This window comes from Natrix helvetica (genome assembly GCF_964273705.1).
Source record: "Natrix helvetica genome assembly, chromosome: 1".
Taxonomy (NCBI): Eukaryota; Metazoa; Chordata; class Lepidosauria; order Squamata; family Natricidae; genus Natrix; species Natrix helvetica.
The window spans coordinates 213133353-213158350 of NC_138548.1; the positions used below are offsets into that span (position 1 = coordinate 213133353).

A 24998-nucleotide genomic window follows, 5' to 3' on the forward strand; every position below is an offset into this window, starting at 1 on the left:
GATGATCTCGCCCAGCGGCTTCATATATATGTTGAACAAGAGAGGCGAGAGAATCGACCCCTGTGGGACCCCACAAATGAGGGGCCTTGCGGTCGACCTCTGCTCCCCCGTCAACACACATTGCGTCCGGCCAGAGAGGTAGGAGTGGAACCATCGTAGCACGGTGCCTCCAATCCCCAACCCCTCCAGCCGGCGCAATAGGATACCATGGTCGATGGTATCGAAGGCCGCCGAGAGATCTAATAGAACAAGGATGGAGGAACAACCCTCATCCTTTGCCCTCCAGAGATCATCCACCAACGCGACCAAGGCCGTCTCCGTGCTGTGACCGAGTCGGAAGCCGGACTGGCGCGGGTCTAGATAATCATCTTCCTCCAGGTGACGCGGAAACTGCTGAGCCACCACACTCTCAACAACCTTTGCTAAAAAAGGAAGGTTGGAGACAGGACGATAATTTGCTAGTTCCTTTGGGTCCAGAGAAGGCTTCTTGAGCAGGGGCCTGACCACCGCCTCTTTCAGGGCGGCCGGCATCCGGCCCTCCCCCAACGAAGCGTTCACCAGCCCCAGTAGCCAGCCTCGTGAGCCCTCCCAGGAGGCCAGCACCAACCAGGAGGGACACGGGTCCAGTAAACATGTGGTGGCCCGCAGTCGCCCGCGCAACCTGTCCAAATCTTTGATGACAACAGGGTCAAACTCCTCCCAGCATGGTCTCTCAAGACTAGTCTCGGACGTCCCCACTGGAGCACTGGAGTGGGTCCAACCTCTCCGGATATGATCGATTTTATCCTGCAGGAACTCTCCAAATTCCTCTGCCCTGCCCTGCAATGGGGGGTCCCGCTGCTCCTGTGACAGAAGGGAGCGGGTCACCCGAAACAGGGCAGCAGGGCGGTTCTCTGCGGACGCTATAAGAGTGGCACAATACTGACGTTTGGCCACTCTTATTGCCACAAGGTAGGTCATTATGTAGGCTCTTACCTGTGTTCGGTCAGCTTCGGAGCGGGAGGATCTCCACTTACTCTCCAGGTGTCTCCTAAGGCGTTTCATCGCCCTTAGCTCCCCGTTAAACCAGGGGGCCCGGGTCGATCGTGGCCGTCGGAGAGGCCGCAAAGGCGCCACCCGGTCCAAGGCACCGGCAGCCGCACTATTCCATGCGGCTACCAGGTCCTCAGCCCGGGAGCGGGACAGGTCAGCAGGAAATGGCCCAAGCTCAGCCTGGAACCTATCCGGTTCCATCAGGCGCTTGGGGCGGAACCATCTGGGATAATCTGGTTCCGCCTCCCCGCGGTGGGGAGTAGCGCCAGGGAAGTCAAGCTGGAGAAGTGAGTGATCTGACCATGACAGGGGCGTGATGACTAAATGCCCTCTTCCCAGATCACTCGTCCACTGGTCGGAGACAAACACAAGATCCAGAATGTGGCCTCGCTCGTGAGTGGGGTCCTGAATTACTTGAGTCAGACCCATGGCTGTCATGGAAGCCATGAATTCCCGGGCTACCTCGGATGCCTTTCCCGTTGACGGCAGGTTGAAATCCCCCATCACTAGTAGTTTGGGGGTCTCAACCGCCATCTCCGCGATCCGCTCGAGGAGCTCGGGCAGGGCCGTTGATGTATGGCGGGGAGCCAGGTATACTATCAACAGGCCCAACTGACTCCCTGGACCCCACTTTACGCCCAGAGACTCACAACCAGATGTCTGCGACACAGTGAATTCTCTCGGTGCCAGATCGTCCCGGATGATAATTGCTACCCCCCCACCCCTACCTTGGGCCCGTGGCTGGTGGAATACACGGTAACCTGGAGGGCACATTTCCCTGAGGGGCAACCCCCCCTCCGGGCCCAACCAGGTTTCCGCTATTCCTGCGAGGTCCGGCTCCCCCTCTGTGATCAAGTCACTGATGAGGGGGGCCTTGTTAACCACGGACCTCGCGTTACATAACATCAGCCTAAGGCCCAGGCTCTGCTGATCCTGTCCACCTAGTCTGCGGGGGTTGGTGCAAGCGACCGGGCGTATCCAGTGGCCCCGGTCTGCCAACCGACTATACGTTCTTCTGGTGTCCTCGCGCCTGCCCCTCCCTACGACCGTCGTGATTGGAATTCCCCTTATAGGGATGTTATTTCCTCCCACCCGCTCCGCTTCGCTACCTTCCGTCTTGACCCTCCCTTCCGTCTTGACCCTACATGTTGGCCTGGTTGTATCCATACCCCAGGGCCAAACCAACCCTCCCCGCTCCCTGGAACCCCTTAAAAGCTTTACAAAACATTTTACTAAAAAACCCCTAATCCCCCGCTTCCTCCACCTCTCTGGGTTAATAAACCCCTCATTGAGGTGGGCCTTCGTCAGGGCAGGGGGGCACGCCTGCGAGAGGGGGGAACCTCGCAGTCGAAGGATGTCAGACCTTGAATAAGTTGGGATGATGACCAATCTATGATTATGGCTATGGCAGGGTCTCTCTTTGTAGCAGGTCTAGGATGTAAGATTAACAAAGAATGAAGTAGAGAGATATTTAAAAGGCAAATAATAAGATGGGAGGGGACAGACCTCACAGTCCACAATAATCTACGTTCCACCAGTGAGGCCCAGGGCAGTTCTTTAGGCAGTTCTTTAGGCCCAGAGGCCTAGGGCAGTTCTTTAGGCAGTTCTTTAGGCCCAGAGGCCCGAAAGCAGTTCTTGGAGTATGAAGGAATCGCACCTCAGCGGGGGGGGGGGGGGTAGACGAGGTGCCAAGGCCGGCTGCTCGACCTATTGCTCTTCAGGGGTCGCCCCGAGCCTCCGGCGACCCCCCCGGCTTCCCTCTTCGATCCCTGCAGCTTCTTTCCCGACCTCCAGCCCCCAATGGCCTCTCCACCTGGCAGTTGGAAAGAAATATGGCGCCCGATATTCCAGCGCCGTCTCAGCCGCTCCGTCGCCATCGCCGGTAAGATGAGGTCTCCCTGTACGTTGTTCTCTCTTTCTGGCTCGCTCCTTAGCTGTCGCGCTGTTCCGCCGCCTGGCAGCCGCCCAAAACGTCCAAAACGTCTCCTTTCTGCTCTGTCAGTTCTTTTATTCATTTTGCTGCCGCAGCTGCCGTAGCTGCCGCAGCTCGGCCTCTGTGTTCCTGTCCCTAAGCTGTCCTCCGTCTCCCGTTCTCCTGGTTAGCGGGTCCATCCGGATCCCAGCTGTACATCAAACAAACCAGGGTTGCCACTACATAATTCTAGGCCCCCAGGATGACCAACGGGGGCCAATAATGCCTGCTATCCCCGCCAGAGCGCCCCATCGTTTACGGAGCTCTGGGAAGGTCCGCCATTTCCCCCGGAAGCTCCTCCCCTTTGGGTCTATCTATCTATCTATCTATCTATCTATCTATCTATCTATCATCTATCTATCTATCTATCTATCGTCTATCTATCTATCTATCTATCTATCTATCATCATCTATCTTCTTTAGCCAACTATCGTCCGGTCTCCAACCTTTGCTTTGTAGCAAAAGTTGTCGAGAGTGTGGTAGCACATCAGCTTCCCCAGTACCTGGATGAAGCTGTTTACCTGGATCCGTTTCTGTCGGGTTTCAGGCCCGGGTACAGCATGGAGACGGCATTGGTCGCATTGGTCGATGATCTCTGGTGGGCCCGGGACAGGGGCTGCTCCTCTGTCCTGGTCCTATTAGACCTCTTGGCAGCTTTCGATGCCATCGACCATGGTATCCTACTGCGACAACTCGGGGGGTTGGGAGTGGGGGGCACCGTTTATGATGGTTCTCCTCCTACCTGTCAGATCGGTCGCAGTTTGTGTTGACTAGAGGGCAGAGATCGAGCCCCAGGCGCGTCACTTGTGGGGTGCCCCAGGGGTCGGTTCTCTCACCCCTCCTGTTCAACATATATATGAAACTGTTGGGCGAGATCATCCGTGGTTTTGGGGTACAGTATCATCAATATGCTGATGATATCCAACTTTTCATCTCTACCCCAAACCACCCAAACGATGCCCTTGACGTGATGTCCCGATGCCTGGAGGCTTTGCGGATCTGGATGGGGAGGAACAGGCTCAAGCTCAATCCCTCCAAGACTGAGTGGCTGTGGTTTCCGTCATCCCAATTTGTGCATCTTGTTCCATCTTTGATGATAGGGGGAGAAATTTTACCCCTCAGAGAAGGCTCGCAATCTGGGAGTCCTCCTGGATACGCGGCTTAGTTTAGAAGAACACCTGACAGCCATGACCAGGGGGGCCTTTTACCAGGTTCGCCTGGTACGTCAGTTGCGCCCCTTCCTGGATCGGGATGCTCTGTGCACAGTCACTCATGCCCTCGTCCTTTCTCGCCTGGACTACTGCAATGCTCTCTACATGGGGCTGCCCTTGAAGAGCACCCGGAGGCTTCAGCTGGTCCAGAATGCGGCTGCGCAGGTTGTCATGGGGGTACCTAGGTGCTCCCATGTTACACTCCTTTTAGGCAGCCTGCACTGGTTGCCGGGTGCGATTCAAGGTATTAATTATGACCTTTAAAGCGCTCCATGGCTTAGGCCCAGGGTACCTGCGAAACCATCCACTGCCACCAGTAGCCTCCCACCGTCCAGTACAATCCCACAGAGTTGGCCTTCTCAGGGGGCCGTCAGCCAGACAGTGTCAGCTGGTGACCCCCAGGGGGAGAGCCTTCTCTGTGGGAGTGCCTTCCCTCTGGAATGAGCTGCCCCCGGAGCTTCGCATAATCCCTGACCTCCGGTCCTTCCGACGCGCCCTAAAAAGTTGGCTTTTCCAGCAAGCCGGACTGGCCTGTTAATTTTATCTCATTTTTTATATGTATTGTCCTATAAATTGGGTTTATTTTTTTGGATATGTATTTAATTTCTTTTTAACTTTCGGGATGTGTGTTTTTTAATGTTGTACGCCGCTCTGAGTCCTTTGGGAGAAGGGCGGCATATAAATCCAATAAAACAAACAAACAAACAAACAAACAAACAAACAAACAAACACATGCTCCAATCTTCCACTGCCATGCTGGAAGTTCCAACCATCCAGTTCCGCTCAGGTGCAGAGATGCAAAGACAAAGGATGACCTTGGCTTTCTAGAAAGGATTTTTTTTTGGTTACATAGCGTTTAACTCCGTACCATCCCCCCTCCCATTTTCCCACAATAGAAATGGCATAGTAGAATAATAGGAAGTGTGGCCTTGTGGAAGTCTAGGTATACAATGTTCACAGAATTTTGCTGTTCTACTAATTTAGTCATTTTGTCAAAAAATGAAATTAGATTGGTTTGGCATATTCTGTTTTAATTTCCAAATATAGTTTCAAAAATCATTCACACAATACGGTAAGCATTGAATGGATACTGCTGGTGGTAATTCAGATTCCCTTCCTTCACTGCTGGAGATAAAATGTTGAATGAAAATCTAAAGGTAGAAAATATAAGCAGTACTTCTGATATTGTTGAATTCTAACTCCCATCATTCCTCATCAAGGGACCTGCTGGGAGCTGAATTTCACCTGTATCTGGAAAGCTGACTGCTGATATAAAAGCAATAGTGCTTGGATTAAAGCTGGGATGTGGGATAACCTACATTTCAAGTTGGAGCTCTCGTGTTTTTTTTTAAAGTAGGTTAAGAAAGGGAGATAATTTTGTAAGTCTTGGAGGCAACTAAAGATTGTCATTTATAAATTTTCCTTAGAGCCTTTTGCCTGGATTTTGAGCACCAAGAAGAGCCATGAACTTGACACAGCAGGGATCTTTGTAGATATTCTGTCTCCACTAGATGAAAGACTTCGAACCTACAAACCAAATTTTAACACTATCAGGTAAGGAATTTCCAAATGCAGCTTTCCATGGAGGGAACGGAGGAGATACATGATGTGCTGGGAGTCCTTGTTGCCGCAGCATCAGGGTAATGTGCTATCCTTGTGAGACATCATTTTGGAAGCAAAGTAGAAAGCTATGGTAGGCTGGAAATAGTTGCTTATGCGTGGCAAGACCAGGAACGTGGAGTCACTTGCCCCCAGAAGGTCTTCTGAAAAAATAAAACAATGACTTTGTAAAGAGAAAAAGAACAGCTGGAAGGGAAAGAACTGCCATGAGACAAAATAATACAAGAATTGCAGCTAATCACGTGCTTAGATCTACCATGTATATGTTCCAACATAAGGAGCCCATCAGCACAATAACATTCCCAGAGTTTCAGCAATGTTAAAGGCAGCACTGGAGAGACTTTGAACTGCAGGCTTAGCCTATTCTGGGATGGAGAATCTGGCTCTGTCAGTTTTGCTCCTCAGACCCCTCAACTTGTGGAGGCAACCCAAGGTAGCCCAGACTTGAAGGATGTTGCTTGTCAAAGGCTCTTAGACCCAGAATTTTCTATGTCACAGAGCACCTTTTGCAGCTACTGATATGAGGAGAAGGAAGAAAGATTTGCTTTAACTCCCTGCAGGTGAGCATCTCCAGCTATGCTGTAAAACAGAATCTTGCTATGAAAAAATTACAGAACCTGGTGTCCCCAAAATATGCTGGATTCCCAATCAGAGCCAATATACATGGTTGGCAACACGCTGGGCATATCTGCTGCTCTCAATGGACCTTTTATTTGGCCTTTTTTTCCTGCTTAGGGCTCCATAAAATAAAGAGAAATGAAGTGAAAATAAAACAATAAAAACTTTGTAACATTTATATATCAATAACAGTCAGGTGTTTTTTCACATATTGAAATGCCCCAAAATACAGCTAATGTGAAATATATTTTTCTTTAATTTTTATTGATTGGAGCATTTTAATATTTTAGAGCAAAAGGTGACTCAATTTTAATAAAGTGATATAAGGAATAATGAAGCAATCTTTAATTAAATGGTTTCAGCCAGATTAGAGAGGATTTTTTTCTCCTATTTTATGACACTCTTTATATCTGAAAGCAACAAAAGTAGAAACCATTGTGCTCTCATTTTTAACAATACCTACTGTAGGTTCCACATTCATGCAAATATGTATTCCAGGCCTCTGTTTTCCCCAAAAGTGATGAGAAAGAGCGTATTTAACTTAAGAGCCGGTTTGGTGTGCTGGTTCAGGTACTGGCTTAGAAACCAGGAGGCTGTGAGTTCTAGGCCTCCCTTAGGGATGAAAGTAAGCTGAGTGACTTGGGGCCAATCACTCTCTTTCAGCCCAGCCCACCTCACATGTTTATTGTTGGGAAAATAAGAAGCAGGAGCATTAGATATCTATAGCACTTTGAGTTGACCAGAAATAAAAGGATAAAAATCAAACAAATATTTATTTCGAGCTAGCATGGATATAGGTAAATAAGGCTAGGAATAGAGACTGTTGAAAATAGAATAGAATAGAATAACAAGGTTGGAAGGGACCTTGGAGGTCTTCTAGTCCAACCCTCTGCTCAGGCAGGAAACCCTATACCCATGATAGCGAACCTATGTCACACATGCCACAAGTGGCATTCGGAACCATTTGTTAGGGCACGCAAGGCGTTGCCCCGTCAGCTCCAGCTTCTTTTGAGGCCATTTTTTGCCCTTTGGAGGCTTCAGGGGGCAAAAACCGGCCGTACGAGCAAACCGGAAGTCACCATTCCTGACCTTCCAGATTCCCCATAGGTCTGTTTTTCGCCCTCCAGATGCTTCAGGAAAACTCCTGAAGCTTCCGGAGGGCCTCTCGGCGGTCTGGGGGGGCTGTTTTTGCCCTCCCCAGGCTCCTAGAAAGCCTCTGGAGACTGGGGAGGGTGAAAAAAATTGCCCAAACCATGTGTGTGTGTGTGTTGCTGGTCGTGCATGCATGCACATGCACTTGTGTGCATAACATTGTGGGTGTGGCAGAACTGCGCACAACCCCCTTGCGCTCCCTCTGCTTTTGACACGGGAGCACAAAAGGTTAGCCATCACTGCCCTATACCATTTCAGACAAATGGTTATCCAACATCTTCTTTAAAACTTCTAGTGTTGGGGCATTCACAACTTCTGGAGGCAAGCTGTTCCACTGATTAATTGTTCTAACTGTCAGGAAATTTCTCCTCAGTTCTAAGTTGCTTCTCTCCTTGATTAGTTTCCACCCATTGCTTCTTGTCCTGCCCTCAGGTGCTTTGGAGAATAGCTTGACTCCCTCTTCTTTGTGGCAACCCCTGAGATATTGGAACACTGCTATCATGTCTCCCCTAGTCCTTCTTTCTCTTAAGCTAGACATACCCAGTTCCTGCAACCGTTCTTCATATGTTTTAGCCTCCAGTCACTTAATCATCTTTGTTGCTCTTCTCTGCACTCTTTCTAGAGTCTCCACATCTTTTTTTACATCATGGCGACCAAAACTGAATGCAGTATTCCAAGTGTGGCCTTACCAAGGCATTATAAAGTGGTATTAACACTTCATATGATCTTGATTCTATCCCTCTGTTTATGCAGCCTAGAAGTGTGTTGGCTTTTTTGGCAGCTGCTGCACACTGCTGGCTCATATTTAAATGGTTGTCCGCTAGAATTCCAAGATCCCTCTCACAGTTACTACTGTTGAGCAAGGTACCACCTATACTGAACCTGTGCATTTCGTTTTTCTTTTCTAAATGTAGAACCTTACTCTTTTCACCATTGAATTTCATTTTATTAGATAGTGCCCAATGTTCAAGTTTGTCAAGATCCTTCTGTATCTTAAGCCTGTCTTCTAGAGTGTTGGCTATTCCTACCAGCTTGGAATCATCTGCAAATTTGATGAGTTTCCCATTTATCCCGTCATCCAAATCATTGATGAAGATGTTGAAGAATACTGGGCCTAAAACAGAGCCTTGGGGTACTCCACTACATACTTCCCTCCATGTAGATGCAGTTCCATTGAGGACTACCATATTTTTCAGAGTATAAAATGCCCCTTTTCCCGCAAAAAAAGAGGGTGAAAATCTTATACTCCGAATGTAGCCACCTTTGTCATCTGGAGAAGGAGAGGTGAATCGGGCATTGCGCAGGTGGCTCGCTGCTCAAACTTCTGCTTCTCCAGACAACCCAGTTGTCAGCTTCTGCTTCTGGCCTTGAGATGGATCTGGCCAGGAGGGATTCAAGCCCCATTTTTGCAATCAGGGAGCATAAATAACATTTCAGGCGCCGGGCGATCCCGGAAGCCTCCTGAAGGCTCTGGAGAGCTAAAACCGGCCCTATGAGCAAACCGAAGCCTCCGGAGGGTGAAAAATGATCTCAAAAGGCCAAAATCAGCTGGCCAGTGTGCACATGCATGCTGGCCAGCTGACAGGGCAATGCCTCATGTGCCCTGACAAATGGCTCCATGTGCCACCTGTGGCACATGTGCCATAGGTTCGCTATCATGGGTCCACTTCATCAAATGCCTTACTGAAAAAAAAGAGGGAAGGAAAGAAAAGGATGACCAGCAGCAAAGTGGATGAAGTCAGTTATACCGGCTATGACTGAATCATTGAGAGACTTGAAAGAACAAGTAGGTATAGACAACACCAAGAAGATCTATTTATGCTATCACTAGGAATAAGAACCAACTTAATGGCACAAATCAACTGGTTGGTCGGTTGGTCAGTCTGTCAAGTTAATTAGTAAGTACACGTATGGGTACAGACTATATCCTCTGAGCTGCTATTAGCCAGTACCAGCAGAATTAGAATAAGCTTTAGTTTCATAACAATTTTATTTGCAGTTCCTGGTGTTTCTGAATTCCCCACCTTCTTTACCTTAATTTTATCAGATGGAATATATGCTAGTTAGAAGGCTTGACCCTCTTGGAAGAAGATATATTTTCATTAATGAAACATGGTATGAAGAGGGAACCCAAGACTTATTCTAACTTCACAACATAAACTGTCTACTCACTTCCTTGAGAGGACAGTGGACCTGTGCAAAAAACTCTTGGCTGTATAACGAGAAAAATATTGTTGCGCCCAAACCGAGGCATATCCATATGATGATGTTCCAGACAGGGCCTTTTCTCTTATCATCGAAAACAAAATTAAAGGACACTATGAGGACAAACAGAGAAAGAGAAAGGGTTAATGGTGTATATTCCAGCCACACTGAGCCAAGGAGATCTCTCATTCATTGATTTCTAATAATTGTTATCTACAATAGAAAAGTTCCTCATGACCTAATATAAAATAACAGCAATTCCCATGTTAATTGGACTTCTGAATTAGCAAAATTTTATTTTTATTTTCCAGTTATTGATTTTATTTCTGCACTTGCTTTTTAACTTATAAAATTGTTCATGTTTGAGATTATATTTTCTCTCCGATTGGAATGAAGAAACTTAGTTTTCTCAGGGAACAGCTACTGTTTACTCAGTCAATGACCAGCAAGATTTGAAAAAAATACAACACCAAAATAACTTTCTCAAGTATGAAAAAGCAGCCTCCATCCTAAAAATGTAATGCATCATCTGAGGCAATAATACAATGCACATGGCTGCCTGGGGAATTCTGGGAGCTGAAGTCCGCACACCTTAAAGTCAGTAAGATTGAGAAACACTTATTGGGGGAGGGGGGCAGGATAATGCCTTGAATCTTTTCCTATCTAGTCTTTCTCAAAACACTGGGAGATCACTTCCGGTCCCCAGAGGCGACGGTTGTTGCCGTCTGCTGCTCGTCTCTCCGGTGGACTCCTTTTGGGAGCACAGGGGGTCTTGGAGGGACCACCTGCCGTAGGGCGGCTTGCTGGAGTCCCCAGAAGCGGCGGCAGCCATCGGGGGGGTCTCCAGTCTCGCCCCAGGAGCCGGAGAGCAAAGGGGGGCGCATGGCGTAGCTGTCGGCTGCCTGCACCTTCGCTGAATGGATTCCGGAAGGAAATAATCAATTAGAAGTTGCAGTGAAGTGCTGGAGGTGAGAAGTTTGCTCTAATCTTTTTTAACACCATTTAACTGATGAGCAACAGCTTTTTGCAAGTTGTGGATTCAATCTATTTGAAGTTGCAAGATTGGAGGTTTTTTTTTTTACTTCCCTCAGTTAAAGTGGCATTTGGACTATCTCTCAATCTCGGAATGGAGTGTGAGAGTAAACGTTGAATCACCCACTTGTACTAACTATGAGAAAGATTTACATCACAAATGCAAAAAGTGATTCCTGAGCTCTTTTAAAAGCCTTATGGAAACTTTGAATGCTTTGCTCTCTGGTTCCCTGTGAAAGGGGGAGCCAAGATGGCCCACTTCCGTCTTCTTCTTCGCTCTTATAAATGAAACTAGCCTTTTGAAACTACCTTTGAAGGTATTTCTGGCTTTATATTACTATTACCTCCCGAAGGACTCCTGGAGCCCCTCCTGTTCTATGGTCTTTCTCGGTTTGGATTATTTGACTTTCTTCTGGCTTGGAACTGTGACTGAGGCTTAACATTCACTTCTGGGCTTGTCTGCCTCCTCGGCATCACCCAACTGCGCATTCCATAGATGCCATTTCCTTTGTATTAAGGACTTATACTTATCCCTGAGCTAAACAAATGGGGCCCAGAAAACCACCGCGGGGGAAGGCAGCTTCGGCTCCCACTTCTTCTGCATCCATCCCAACAGACAAAAACTTTATCATTCCTACAACAAGAAGCAGCTGGAGAGAGTACAAAGGACTTATCAGTTACCAAAATGTTTCAGGCTATTATGAAGGGACAGGAAGAACTGAAAAAAGAAATGACAGATTTTAAAGAGCCGCTCAGAGATGCACAGCAGCAAACAACAGAAAATAAACAGAGGGTTGGTGTACTGGAGGAGGACGTGGTTGGGCTAGGGAGGAGGTGAAGGCAACTCAGAAGGGGAATAGAGAATTGGAAAATTTCATGGTAAAGATGGAACTTGAAAGAATGTCCCTTTTTCTCAGATTCCAGAACCTACCCGAGACAGAAGATGAAGACCTTAAGAATATTATGTGCACAATCTTAGCAGAATACATTAAGAGAGATAAAGAACAGTTGTGGTGGGATATGGACCTGGTTTATAGAATTAATTCAGAATATGCTAGAACACATAATGTTCCAAGGGAAGTCCACGTTAAATTTCTTAGGAAGACCACAAGGGATGAGGTTTTGGGAGCCCAAAGGGGGGGACCACTAAAATATAAAGATAAAGAAATTGCCATTCTTAAACAAATTCCGAAAAAAATAAGAGAAAAGAGGAGGAAGTATTCCTCCTTATCAAAGAAACTATATAATAAAGGAATTTGGTTTAGATGGTTATTGCCAGAAGGAATGTTGGTCTTCTGGGAGGGAAATAGAATTAGAATCAATTCAGTTGTGGAGGCAGTAGCCTTCATGAAAAAACACAGTTCCCTCCTAGAGGACGAAACTATAAGAGGTAGTGAAAAAGGTGATAATACACAAGATATGAGGGAGGGAGGGACCACGGCTCCGCCAGGGGACAGGGGGTAGGGAGCAATGCCAAAAAGACTCAGGTCACAAAAATAAATGTATTTGAAATATTATTGTAATTGTTGATATATTAGAAAGTGGTAAAAGAGATGATTGAACATATGATTGATACAATGTATAACAAGATGCTGTTTTTGCTTATCTTTTATCTTTTGTTTTCCTTTCTGTAAAAGTTATGAGATTTGGAGAGATTTCTACTTTCAGCACAATGTAGCTGCCAAAATTTTTTGTATATCCACCTACCCTTCCCTATAAATGTTTAAAAACCGATAAAATTCTTTTTAAAAAAAGATTGAGAAACACTAATTGGGGGAGGGGGGCAGGATAATGCCTTGAATCTTTTCCTATCTAGTCTTTCTCAATTTGGGAAGCTCCACTCAGTTAGGCAAGCAATTCTCAGGATTGTCTATGGAGATTCTCAGTCATCCAGTCCAAGGTTGTCCCAAAGGAGCTTTTTCAAGAGGCATCTGGACTTTCTCCTTTTTCTTCCAAGAAATTTCTTCAGCTCTGACTGGATGGTGGCCGTCCATTCCCATGGATGTTGACCTTCCATTCTCCACCATCCAGTCAAAGTTGAAGAAGCTTCTTAGATGAGAAGCGAATATTTTCAAAGAAAAACCAGAAAGTCAAGTTGCCTCTCGAAAAAAACACTTTTGGCATAATTCCCAGGATTCTGCAGCGTATGAAGGCTTTTATTTATTTATTTATTTATTTATTTTATATAGTTTGTCACCCATGTATAAAATAACAGGAATAAGAATAAACATGAAAAAGAAGACAGGAAATGGGTACAAATAATGGAGACAGTAGGACAGGGACATTAGGCACGCTAGTGTGCTTATGCACGCCCCTACTGACCTCTTAGGAATACGGTGAGGTCAACAGTAGACAGTTTAAGGTTAAAGTTATGGGGGTTTGAGGATGTAACAACAGAGTCAAATAGTGTATTCCAGGCATTGATCACTGTTGCTGAAGTCAAATTTTCTGCAATCGAGTTTTGTGCGGTTTACCTTCAGTTTGTATCTATTGTTTGCTTGTGTATTATTGCGGTTGAAGCTGAAGTAGTCATTATAGGTAGGATGTTGTAGCACATAATTTTGTGTATTACAATTAGGTCAGACTGTAGGCCACATAGATCTAGGTTGAGAATACTGGAAATTATTATAATAGTAAATCTAGAGTAAATGAGGTGGGTGTGGAGATTCATTCTCCAAGCTTGTTGGTTGGTTTCCAAATGTTTCCTTACCAGGCTAGGTAACATCTTTAGTGGAATTTTGGGGATGTCAATGTCAGTGTTCTTCTGCTTATAAGGTCTCTGTGATGTTAGTAGGCATCATGATGGAGAGGTCATGACAGGTGAGGGTCACATCAGGTCAGGTTCTTGTGATGGGTCTTGTGATGGGTTAGGAGTGGGTCACATACGTTGAGACTCTTGTGATGGGTTAGGGTTTAGGGTTAGAGAGATCACAAGACCCATCACAAGATCCTGACCACTGGCTTAATATATTTTGAATAAATTTGGAGCAACTCCACTTACCAGTGGTAAAAAATGAATGTGTGTCAATTGGGAAGTGTGGAAACACCAAACCAAAGGAGGGTAGAACAGAATGAAAGAAGGTTCACCAAGAGCAATCCATGCTACATTCTTTTTTTACGGGATTTGCTTGAATCTTCTGAGGAAAGGTTCAGTCCATTTTCTGAGGCAATACTAACCTCCAATCATGGCAAAAAGCACAAACAGGACAGGAAAGAAGAAGCCAAAAGCCAAGGTGGTTATGTATTCATGGGTAACCGCTGACAAAAGGAAGACCATGAGCATAGCTCCAGCTCGGGCTCTCTTTCCCATCAGCTGGAAGAGAAGGAGCACAAGTGAATTATAGACCTCATCTTGGTGTTCACCAATAAACAATGAAGATACGAATATAGAAATTAGACAGAGCAGGTGTACTTTATGGGGTAATATAGAGTGGGTTGGTAAGCATGTCAGCCCTTTCAGGTAGTCCAAACAGTAAACCAATAATAGCAGTGGTGGGGTTTAAATAATTTAACAACTGGTTCTCTGCCCTAATGATTTCTTCCAACAACCAGTTCACAAAACTGCTCAGAAACTTAACAACTGGTTCTCCCAAAGTGGTGTGAACTGGCTGAATCCCACCACTGAATAATAGTACTTTTATTGCAAGGTTACAGTAATAGAATCTTGCAAGTCTGAAAGCACTTCCCCCCTTCCTAGCCTTTATTTTCTGAACAACAAGGGAGAGTCTCTTCTGAGATGTTATTCTACCCCCATTCCTGCTGTGCGCTGAGACTTCTCTTGAACATTGCCCTGGCTGCAGTTCTTCCTCCTGCCCCCAAAGATTATTATCACAACCCATTACAGCCTTACCTACCCGGATAAAATCTTGATAAATATAACAGTACAGCCAATCGTATACAATCCAATTCCATGACCGATAGAATGTCGAGAATGATGTGGAATTCCACCAGTCCTAGGCAGGGAGATTGAAATAAAGAGCATGAAAAACACAAATGCCAGGCTTGAAACTGGAACATCACTGTATTTTGGCAAAGAAAGAAACAATCCACTCTAGTTTGTCTGTGTACAGGTAGTTTTTGAGTTACAAGGGCAATCAGGATTAGAATTTCCATCACTAAGTCAGTGGGGAAACCAGTGGGAAATTGCAACTGCCAATTTTGGAACATATTATTTGATCTCTCTTATATAGTCCTACACATACATGTTTGCATAGGTAGTCTTCATTTAGTGACCATAATTGGGAGCAGCAACAAAGTTGTTAAGTGGTCATTAAGTTAAACAGTTATGTTATTTAGTTGCCAGATTTATTTATTGCCAAATTTACATAGCTGCCTATCTCACCTCAAGTGACTCTGGTGCCATATGATAAAAGCAAAAATTAAAATGTTTTCCAAGCCGATTAAAACAATTAGTATGGATAGAACATGCTTGCAATTTTACTTCAACTTTCCTTCGCTTTACAGACCTGCAAAGGTGGTAAATGTGAGCTTTGATTATCACTATACTTTATCATCATAGTTGTAACTGCAAGCAGTTGCTAAATGAGGGACCACCTGTATTTATTACTTTGATTACAAGCAATCAGATTCTTTAGTGTCAGCTTCTCCAGTACATGTATTTTAGCAAGTTCAAATTTGCTTTTCTTTCAGAGCCATAACCTCTCAGAACTCTTTGCAAAGTTTTTCAAAGTGTTCTTCTTGGCCAATGGACCATTCACGTCTATCCATGAGGAATGAAATCCATACTCCCCATATCTTTCTTGCAACCTCCCCATCCCTTTGTTATCACCTTATAGAAGGAACGGTCTGCAAAGCACAGAATCTCAGCAAATGCGTTTGGCCAGCAGTGCAAGTGGAAATAGTTGATCATTAATAGAAATGATATCCCTGAATGAGAGAGGCAAAGAAATACATTAATTCTTCCCACTTTCTGGAGAGAGAAGAGATTAAACTTTCAGTTATTGTTGCAGATTTAAGAAAGACAATTGCAAATCAAGTTACACTTTTAGGCTAGTATCCTAATGGAATGTCTATAGAGATTCTCAATCATTCAGGTCATGGTTGTCACAAAACTTCACTTCTCATCCCAGTAGCTTCATCGGGTCTGAAAATGACTAAAGAAGTTTCTTGGATGAGAAATTAGTTTTCAAGGAGAAAACCCCCCAAGAAAACCCATTTGTCTTTTGAAAAGTACTTTTGGGATTTCCAAGTGGACGAAGAGCAGAATGGCTTTGCCTATGTTATTTTGTCAGGGAATTCTGCAGCCGGTGTCCAAATGGAGTCAGAGATGCTGATATGTACCAGTTTTATATAAATAAATGTATTTACAGTAAATAAGATAAGCAATCAGGAGCATCGCCAGGTAAATCAATTCAGCAGAAACATCATGAGGTAAATCGCAGACAGCATACACAGCACACAGAGGAAAAGGGCGGGAAACAAGGAAACTCCCGCTTTACTCTCACAGCAACCGATTACAACTCAGAGTTCTTACTCATTGTCCAATGCTTCACTACTCCATCTGCTAAATTTTAAATATTTTAACATATTTTTACTTCCTGTTGTTAGCAACTGCCTTGTTTAGACCAGAGTCTCAGGGATCAAATCTGCTAGCAGTTCAGATAGAGGGCACCTGCTGAGGGCATCGGCATGCCCCAAAGTTGTGCCCAGCCCGTGAACAAGGCGGTAGCTGTAGGCCTTGAGGAAAATTGTCCAACGAGTCATTTGCGGCGACAGCGATGCTGGAGTAGGCCGGTACCCTGCCAGGAGTCCCAAAAGCAGTTTATGGTCTGTGATGATTTCAAAGTCAAAGCCATACAGGTACTTGTGGAACCTTTTTATGCCAGCTAAAGCAGCCAGAGCCTCACAGTCCAGTTGGCTGTAGTTCCGCTCAGCAGCTGACAGGGTCCTCGAGTAGTAGGCAATGGGGGCCTCGATTCCTTTGGGCATGCGGTGGCTGAGGACCGTCCTGACGGAGAGGCATCACAAGTCAGCACAAGTGGCAGAGTCTGGTTGTACTGGACCAGGAACGTGTCCGCTGACAGCAGTCTTTTCACCACAGCAAATGCAGTGGCTTCAGCTCTGCCCCAGGTCCACTTCGCCTTCTTGCTGAGGAGCTGATGCAATGGCTCAGTGACAGTAGCTTTCTGTTTAAGAAAGACACTGTAGAAGTTAAGGACTCCGAGGAACGCCTGCAGCTCAATCTGAATTCAAGGTGTGGGGGCGTTCAGGATTGCGTTGATTTTTTTATTTGTTGGGTGAATCAGGTACCCCAGAAATTCAACCATGGTACATTAATTTGGCATTTTTCTTTTTTGAGGCGGAGGCCTTTCTCACTAATTCTGGTCAAAACAGTTTGTAATCTTTTGAAAAGTTGCTCCTTATTTGCAACCAATACTAAGATGTCATCGAAATAGGGGATGACTCCTGGTATCCCCTGCAAAAGCCGTTCCATGACGCTAGGGGCAATACTAACTCTGAATTGCAGCCGGTTCCATTTAATGCATCCCTATGCATCACAATGGTTTGGGCCTCTGCAACTGTTGGTATTCCTGCACCATATTTAATTTTGCAAAAACTTTTCCTGGTCCAAGGGAATGAAGTAAATGCTGGACAATGGGCTTTGTTGTAGGGCTTTATTGATGGTGCATTTATAGTCCACGCAGATGCGGACAGACCTGTCAGGCTTGATCGGGATCACTTCGGGGTCTCCCTAAGTGTGCCTTCTCAAGTTGGGGGCAGCCTTCTTCAGTGTGGCCCAGGACATGATGGTCGGTGATGAGCTGGTGTCGATCTCCATAGAGCAGAGAGATCCCTCAAGGAGGATGGATATCCTCAGCTTTTTGTTCCCCTGGGTGCTTGCCTGCCTGATCGTTGTCTGGAATGTAGTGTTGTCTGCCTATGTTTGCTTCTGCCGCAGGTTCCCTGATTCTCGCCTTAGTGGTCTTCGGCATGCAGCCTGGACAGCTGGCTACTTTGGTGCTGTGGGAAATTTGCTTTGGCAGACCCTTGCAATGTGCCCCTTTCAGATGCAGCATTGGCAAAAGGTATCTCAGAAACGGGAGGCAGATTGCTGATGGTTGCCCCCACAGCCAGCGCAAGGCAGGAAATGGGTTTCGAATTTATGTGCCGATTCTTTCTTCTTCTCTGTGTGTATGTGGTAGACCTCTTCCTTGCTGTCAGAGAGTTCTCAGTCAGCAGTGTCGTGATGGATTTCAGCTGTCTTGTGCACACTTTTTGGGCTGTTCTGCCTTTGCAGCGTCTCTGTTGACTTGGTTGAAGACTCAGTAGCCCTGGCTTCGTACAGGGCAATTTGTAGAGTGAAGTTTGTCTTGGCGAGCAACTTCCTCTGTAAATTAATGTCCCGAACACCACAAATGATTCTGTCCACCAAGAGTTCATCTAAGTCCCTAAATTTGCAGTAGGCAGCAGCCTTACAAAGTGCGGAAACATACTGGTTGATCGTTTCATCTTTCTGGTTACTGAGGTTGAATTCGTGCCTCCACACATATTTAGATGGTTTGGGAGCATAGTGTGTTTGCAACGTCTGTTGTAGCACCAACCAAGCGACTGACTGTACCGGCATTAGCTCGGATAGGTCTTTCGCAGTGTCGAATACCTCTGGCCCACATTAGCTCAGGAAAATGGCTTTCTTTTAGCCTTTGGACAGGCCCAGGAGGTTGTTGGCTTCAAGGAAGCATTGGAATCTCATTATATACACGTCCCAGTGCTTGGTGGCTGGGTTGTATGGAGCTGGTGGGGTGTGCGTAGTCACCTTGTTCAATCAAGGCAGATTCGAATTTGCCAATTAAAGATGGGTCCTCAACGCCGCACTTAACTCTGGGCTGGATTGACTTGCTGGATTATGTTTGCTCTTTTTGGTGCCTAGTTGCCTTCCAATCCCACCTTTGTTGCCAGTGTTAGATAGGGTGAATGGAAAAGGCAAGACTCAAGCTTCAGCAACAACAGCTCTTTATTAAGTGACAACTATCCATAATCCAGCAAAGACTCTGTCTGGCAGCAGCCCTTTTATAGGGAGCTGTCAGACCTCTTGACCAATGACATTTGAGTATTGTTCCCACTGGATGAGAGGACCTTGGTGGAAATTACCATACTGGCTGTCAGTATGTAACAGATATATTCACACAATCGTTATATACTGTATATTATGAAAATGCAGAATTTTATTCTTTCCTTTTTCCAACCGATTTGCATTATGTATTCTTATAAACTTGAAAGAGAAAGTCCTATACAGAATTGTTGAGCTGTACCATCTAATAATGGGTCATGTGTTTTAGCAACAGCTAAACTGCCTCCTATTGTTTCATCCATCCATTGCCAATTGCCCTGTAATCCAGCCAGGACTACAAAATTGCTTTTCACAAGTAAAGAAAGATAACATTTTTAGCAAATAGAATTTTATGAACAGCACCGACTTCATGCAGTAACAGCACTTCGAAGCGTGCGAAGGAGTGGTAGCTTCACTAGCTTTACTCGACTTTCTAAGGTGAAGTTCCTGAAAAAGGATGAAGTTGAACCTGGAGGGATCAACAGGAGAGAGGGGGCACTCGGGTGACGGAGAGGAGGCAAGCAACCTCCCTATCAGATGAGAGAAACCCCTTGAAATCACCAGAGAAGAAATCGGCATCCATGGCCGATTCTGAGTCATGACAGCCGCATATGAGGGAGAGAAGATAGCAGCATGGCAGCATTGGTGAGAACATTTAAAACAACTAAAACAATATAAACTTTACTAAAAACTCTCTGAGCTAGAATTTCAAAGCTTTGAATTGAGCTGGATACAGCTCAATATTGGGGGCTATAAGGAGGGAGGAAAAGGACATTATTTCCTGTAGCAATAGAACGGCTTGGAGTGACTTGAGAACGGAACAGAATAAGGAGAGGAGGAGGACTGTTGGAACTATTTGGACAATAAACAGAAATTGGAGTCAGACGAGACAGTGACAACAGTGAAGATGGTCAGAGAAGTATTTTGGATTACTTGAGAGAAAGTTGGGTGTAGAACAGGAAAGATTGAACTTTTGACATGGGAAAAAAAGCCTATACAAAAGAAGAGTAACACCACCATCTAGTGGAGAGAGAAATAAAACTGAGTAACAAAACTGAATAAACTGGCTGATGCAATCTACTGAAAAATTGACACGAACAAGTTTGTGATCTCTGAAATTGGATTAAAACAATGAAAGAGAACATTGTAAGAAGAAATATAAATATAAACTGAATTGTGGTGAGATGAAATATTGATGAATTGTATTGAACCATATTGTATTTGGAACAGAGTGTGTAGATATATGAACTATTGGTGATACTTTAAAATTATTAATGTTATAAATAGATGACATAATATTATATAAGAATTAAAATTAAGGATTTATTAGTCTAAATATATTGCATATTTTGAGAATATAAAGGAAAAAATAGCAATATAGTGTTTAAGTGGGGTGTGTGATAGTTTGTAGCTATTAAAGAGATGATATAGGATTATGTATGAATCAAATCAAGAGCGTGTTAGGTTAAATATATTGAATATTGTGTGGATTGACTTGCATACAAACTCAAATATATAGAAATTAAATTGTTAGATTGTAGGATTGAATTGTATTGAATTGAACTGTGCATGGAAGAGGGAAAGTCCAAAGATTGAAGGGGCTGATAAGAGGGCGGAAATAAGTAGTGGGGGGAGAGAAGTATATGTAATTGTGGGGAAAAAATTGTAAGGAAATTAAAATAAAAATGGCAAGTACAACAACAATTAGTAAAATGAACAGGAAGGCAGCATCCAACCCGGCATCAGCAACATCCTCACCCTCATATCAGCCCACAATTGAGAGCACACTGGGTGTATATAGAGAGAGATCAACAATGAACCTTCAGTGTATGCAAGATGCATTAACAATGATACAAGAAATAATGTTGAAAACACAAGGAACGATTACAAAAAATCATGAAGAAACTAGGAAAAATCATGAAGAAATTAAACTAGAACTGGGAGAAATGAAGTGAGATTAGAAGAATAGATGATAAAGTAGGGAAAATACAAAGTGAAATAACAAAAAATGAACAAAAAATTCAAAAAAGTAGAAACAAAGATAGAAAAAATGGAGAAGAAAATGGAGATGGTAGATGAGAAGTTGACCACACTAAACAGAGAATTAGGGGAAAATATAGTCTTCTTAGAAATGGAAAAAGCTGGCTTCTTTCTGCATTTTCAAAATATAGTAGAAGAAAAGGGGGAAACAATTTCAGAGATTATAGTGAACATATTACAAAAAAATAAACAAGAAACGAGAAGGGATATAGACGAGGTGTACCGAATCCACACAAATTCGGCCAGGAGCCACAGGCTCCCAAAAGAAATCCACGTATGCTTCCCTAGAAAATCGGTAAGGGATGAAGTATATACAGTAAGAAAGGAAGGAAGAGTATATAATAAAGGAAGAGAGATACAAATCCTGAGACAAATCCCGAAAATAGTGAAAGACTAGAGAAGGCACAACAATTAATAAAGTACAATGAATGTTTAGATGGCTTACACCAGAAGGAGTGATGATTATCTGGCAAGAAAAAAGATATAAAATAGACACAGTCTAGAAAGGGCATTAGTTCTTTGAACACCACTTTACTGTCAAGGAAGAACAAGAGAGTAGAGAGGAACCATAGAGTAGAAGCCAAGAAGAACAGTCAGTTGAAAACAGGGAAGGAGAAAGAGAAGAAAGAAGAAAACAGGAAAGAGAACAAATAGAACAAGAGGGTAATAGAATAGGAATAGAGACAAGAAACGTAAGGAAACTAAGGATGGCACACAAGTAATACAATGGAACAAGAAATTAAGCTACTCTTACTAAATATAAATAGGCTTAACTCAGAGGAAAAGAGAAGGCAAATTTTGACTAGATTATAAAAAATGAATATGGACATAGTGTGCCTTCAAGAGGTACATATCAAAAGCTAATATAACAAGCTACTAGAATATCCAAAATTTGGGAAATTATTTACAACACTAGCACACACACAAAAAAAGAGGAATTGCAATATACATTAAAGAATGGATAAACATGAAAAAAAATTGCAGTTGAAGAGGGGAGGATTTTAATGACAGAAATAGAAACAGAACAAAGAAAAATTCTCCTTACAGCAATATACGCCCCAAATAAAAACCAAAAAGAATTTTATAAGAAGATCCACCAAAAAATAACAAAAATAGAATATGAGGATATATGTCTAATTGGCAATTTCAATGCTATAACAGATATCAATGATGACTACAAAAGTAACAAAAGAAATAAGAAAAAAAAGAACACTATCAATCATCTTTTTTGAAATGGCACAGGAACTGAGCCTGAAAGATGTATGGCGAGAAAGAAACATAGGAAACAAACAATTTAGATTTTATTCAAATCCCCACAAATCATGGTCAAGGATAGGAATTGAGAAGAGACATTGCAACCACCATAAATACTTGACAGAATTTATGGCATGTATTTTGATCACATGAGTATGGGAATGCTGCAACAGTTGCAAGTGTGAAAAACGATTAAAAGTCACTTTTTTCGGTGCTGTTGTAACTTTGAAGGTCACTAAATAAATGGTTGTATGTTGAGAACTACCTGTAGTACATCTCTCTTCAGTTTCTCTAAAATGTGATAAATCACCTGTCAGCTTTGGAAGCCATATTAACACTGGAAGCCTCCACGCTGCCACATTCTTGTGCTTGGGAAATTAGTAGGGGGGAATTTAGTAGAGAGGAATGTTGTTAGACATAAGAGCATTCTTCTTTTTGGTCAAGATCATGGTATTCTTGCACCTGGAGGAGGAGTGGTTGAAGTGATATCTCAAGTTAGGACGGATTGGGATTGGACCATGTGATGGACTGATGGGTGCAGGGGATGGGTTTGGACTTTTGATTTACTGAGGGAAAGCCCAGAAATCTCAGATCCAGATTTTCCCAGATGTCTCTGTATCCGTACCCTAATAAATGGGAGTTTTGAGAAATGCCTATCTCATAGTTTTACATTGGATTTTCCGGAACACTGACATTAATTCAAATCCTAAGTAGTCAAACAGCACCCCAAAAGGGGGCTATCTGGGGTGCTGAGCCCCAGCCCTGACCTGAAACTCAGGCAGTGCGAAGACTCAGCAACAGTGGAGGGGAAAGAGGAGATCGCAGAAGGAGCCATGGGGAGGGATACCAGAGAACTTATAGAGACCCAGCATTCTCCTTCTGAAGACGTAGTGCGAGCACTTGAAGCTGCAGAGACAATATGAAGGCTAGGTGCTCAGCCCAAGGAGATGGATTCCTGGAAAAGTTGCCAGTCTGATCCAACTCCAGAGATGGGACCGGAAGAAAGACCGCCTGAATATTGTTCCAACTCCAGTCCAATGCAGTCAACCCATGAGCCCGAATGGAGGGATATGAGAATTTTGGGGTCTAACAACTCCCAAGATTGGAACCTGTTGCCTCCATCTCAAAGCCAATCATTGACAGGACTCCCAGAAAGTTTTGAATGACTTGAAGTGGGAAGTTATGCACTGTGGTTCCAACCTTCTCAAGAGAGATGGAATTTAACGCAACCTATGTTCAGTTTTCCTGATCCAGAACCTGGTGGTAGAACTAACGTGGCATTGACACCTTTCTACTTAGAGATGACTGAGGGATCGGCTCGGTGCAACAGGGTCAAGCAGCAGGAGGGAGACAGCAGATGCAGTTGGCATTGGGAATGCTACAACTGTCAGTTTCCCCACCACCACCACCAACCTGCCTTCATGCTCCCCCCACCCCCATGGAATGTATCCCCTGGGCTGAGTATTCTATCCCAGCCATGGGAGGGTCCAGTGCCAGTGGATGCCAGCACCGTTTACTCCACCTTTTTCGGGATCACCATGGGCCCAATATGCCCCAATGATCCCAGCACAGCAATGGGTTCTGATCCAGCAGCCGGCCCCTATCCAGCCACCAGCCACAATCTAGAAGCTAGCAGCAGCAGCGCCCCAGGTTCCAGCTCAGACGTCAGTGTTTCCCCCACTGCAGCATCCCAACAGGTCCCAGCCCCACTGCCGGTCGCCGAGGCAATTGATCAAGAAGTCAGAAAAGCCTGTGGCGTCCGAGAGTTGCCAGAGCACCTACAAGATTGGTACACCATGTTGATAGCTCTGGATAGAGAGATTCACCCACACCACAAATCCACAGCTGAGGGACCTGCACAGAGGACTTTGGCGAGATGCCCCTTGACCAAGCCAACCAAGTCTTCTCCTATTCAACCCACAGGGGTCATCAAGTGCTATCATTGCAGACAAGCAGGTCATCGAGCTTCCAATGTCTTGCACCTGCCCTAGTTCCACAGCCTTGGCTAGCTATGGCTACCAGAGGCAGAAGGGCTCCACGAAAGCCCCCAGTTACCAGCCAGTTTGTCAGACAAGCCATCGAGGTTCCCCTCTCTACCGAAGAAAGCGAGCAACCTTCAGCCAAAAAAGCTCCTCCAGGTGAGGCTAATGAGGAAGACGACCCGCTGGTGAGTGCAGCCACTCCCCCTTTTCAGTTAAAGTGAAGTTGATGGTACCTGAGAAAGGGGAGCAAGGAGAATTAAAAGCAGCGATAGATACAGGCTGTACCAGATGTTTAACTAAGCTTCCAATCATTGAACAATTAGGGATAAAAACTAGAGCCCTAAAACACCCAATTAAGTTCGAACAGGTAGATGGAATGTTAATTGGAGGAGTCCCAGCTACCCAAATAATAGAACTGGATAGATTAGAAATGGGAAGACATTGTGAACTTATATGATTTGTAGTGGCGCCAAGGATGTCAGAATCTGTCATATTATGCCTTGCTTGGCTTGACAAATGGGCCCCTACCATTAAATGGGAGGATGGATACTGTAAAATCATAATTGGCATTGGCCCACTACCCCCTGTCCATCCTGACAGGAGGTTGCCAATCAATCGGGGCCAACCGCCAGAGACAGCCACCACCATGTCAGACTTGTCTCCAGGCGAACCCCTGATTTCTAAGGACTATAGAGACTTAGCAAAGGCATTTAGTGATGAGGAATGCAACATCCTCCCCCCTCACCAAGCCACTGATTGTGCCATTGAATTAGAAACCAGGGCCAAGTTACCAAAACCAAGAATGTACTCCA

At 44.6% G+C, this 24998-nt stretch overlaps 1 protein-coding gene and 1 pseudogene across 5 annotated transcripts in view; one reads left to right on the top strand and one right to left on the bottom strand.

The window, feature by feature from the left end:
• Positions 1–24998, top strand: part of LOC309383246 (dehydrogenase/reductase SDR family member 1-like) — a 182030-nt pseudogene that overhangs the window by 131623 nt on the left and 25409 nt on the right. The window lies entirely within an intron of this gene.
• Positions 5226–24998, bottom strand: part of LOC309383241 (sterol O-acyltransferase 2-like) — a 126069-nt gene continuing 106296 nt past the window's right edge. For all 4 annotated transcript variants that reach the window (XM_081935533.1, XM_081935532.1, XM_081935530.1 and 1 more), the window contains 5 exons: positions 15632–15729; positions 14697–14795; positions 14020–14155; positions 9778–9923; positions 5226–5978 (listed from right to left, as the gene is read on the bottom strand). In XM_081935533.1, coding sequence (XP_081791659.1) covers positions 5928–5978; positions 9778–9923; positions 14020–14155; positions 14697–14795; positions 15632–15729 — 530 coding nt within the window. In that variant the 3' untranslated portion in view covers positions 5226–5927. The remainder of the gene's footprint in view (positions 5979–9777; positions 9924–14019; positions 14156–14696; positions 14796–15631; positions 15730–24998) is intronic.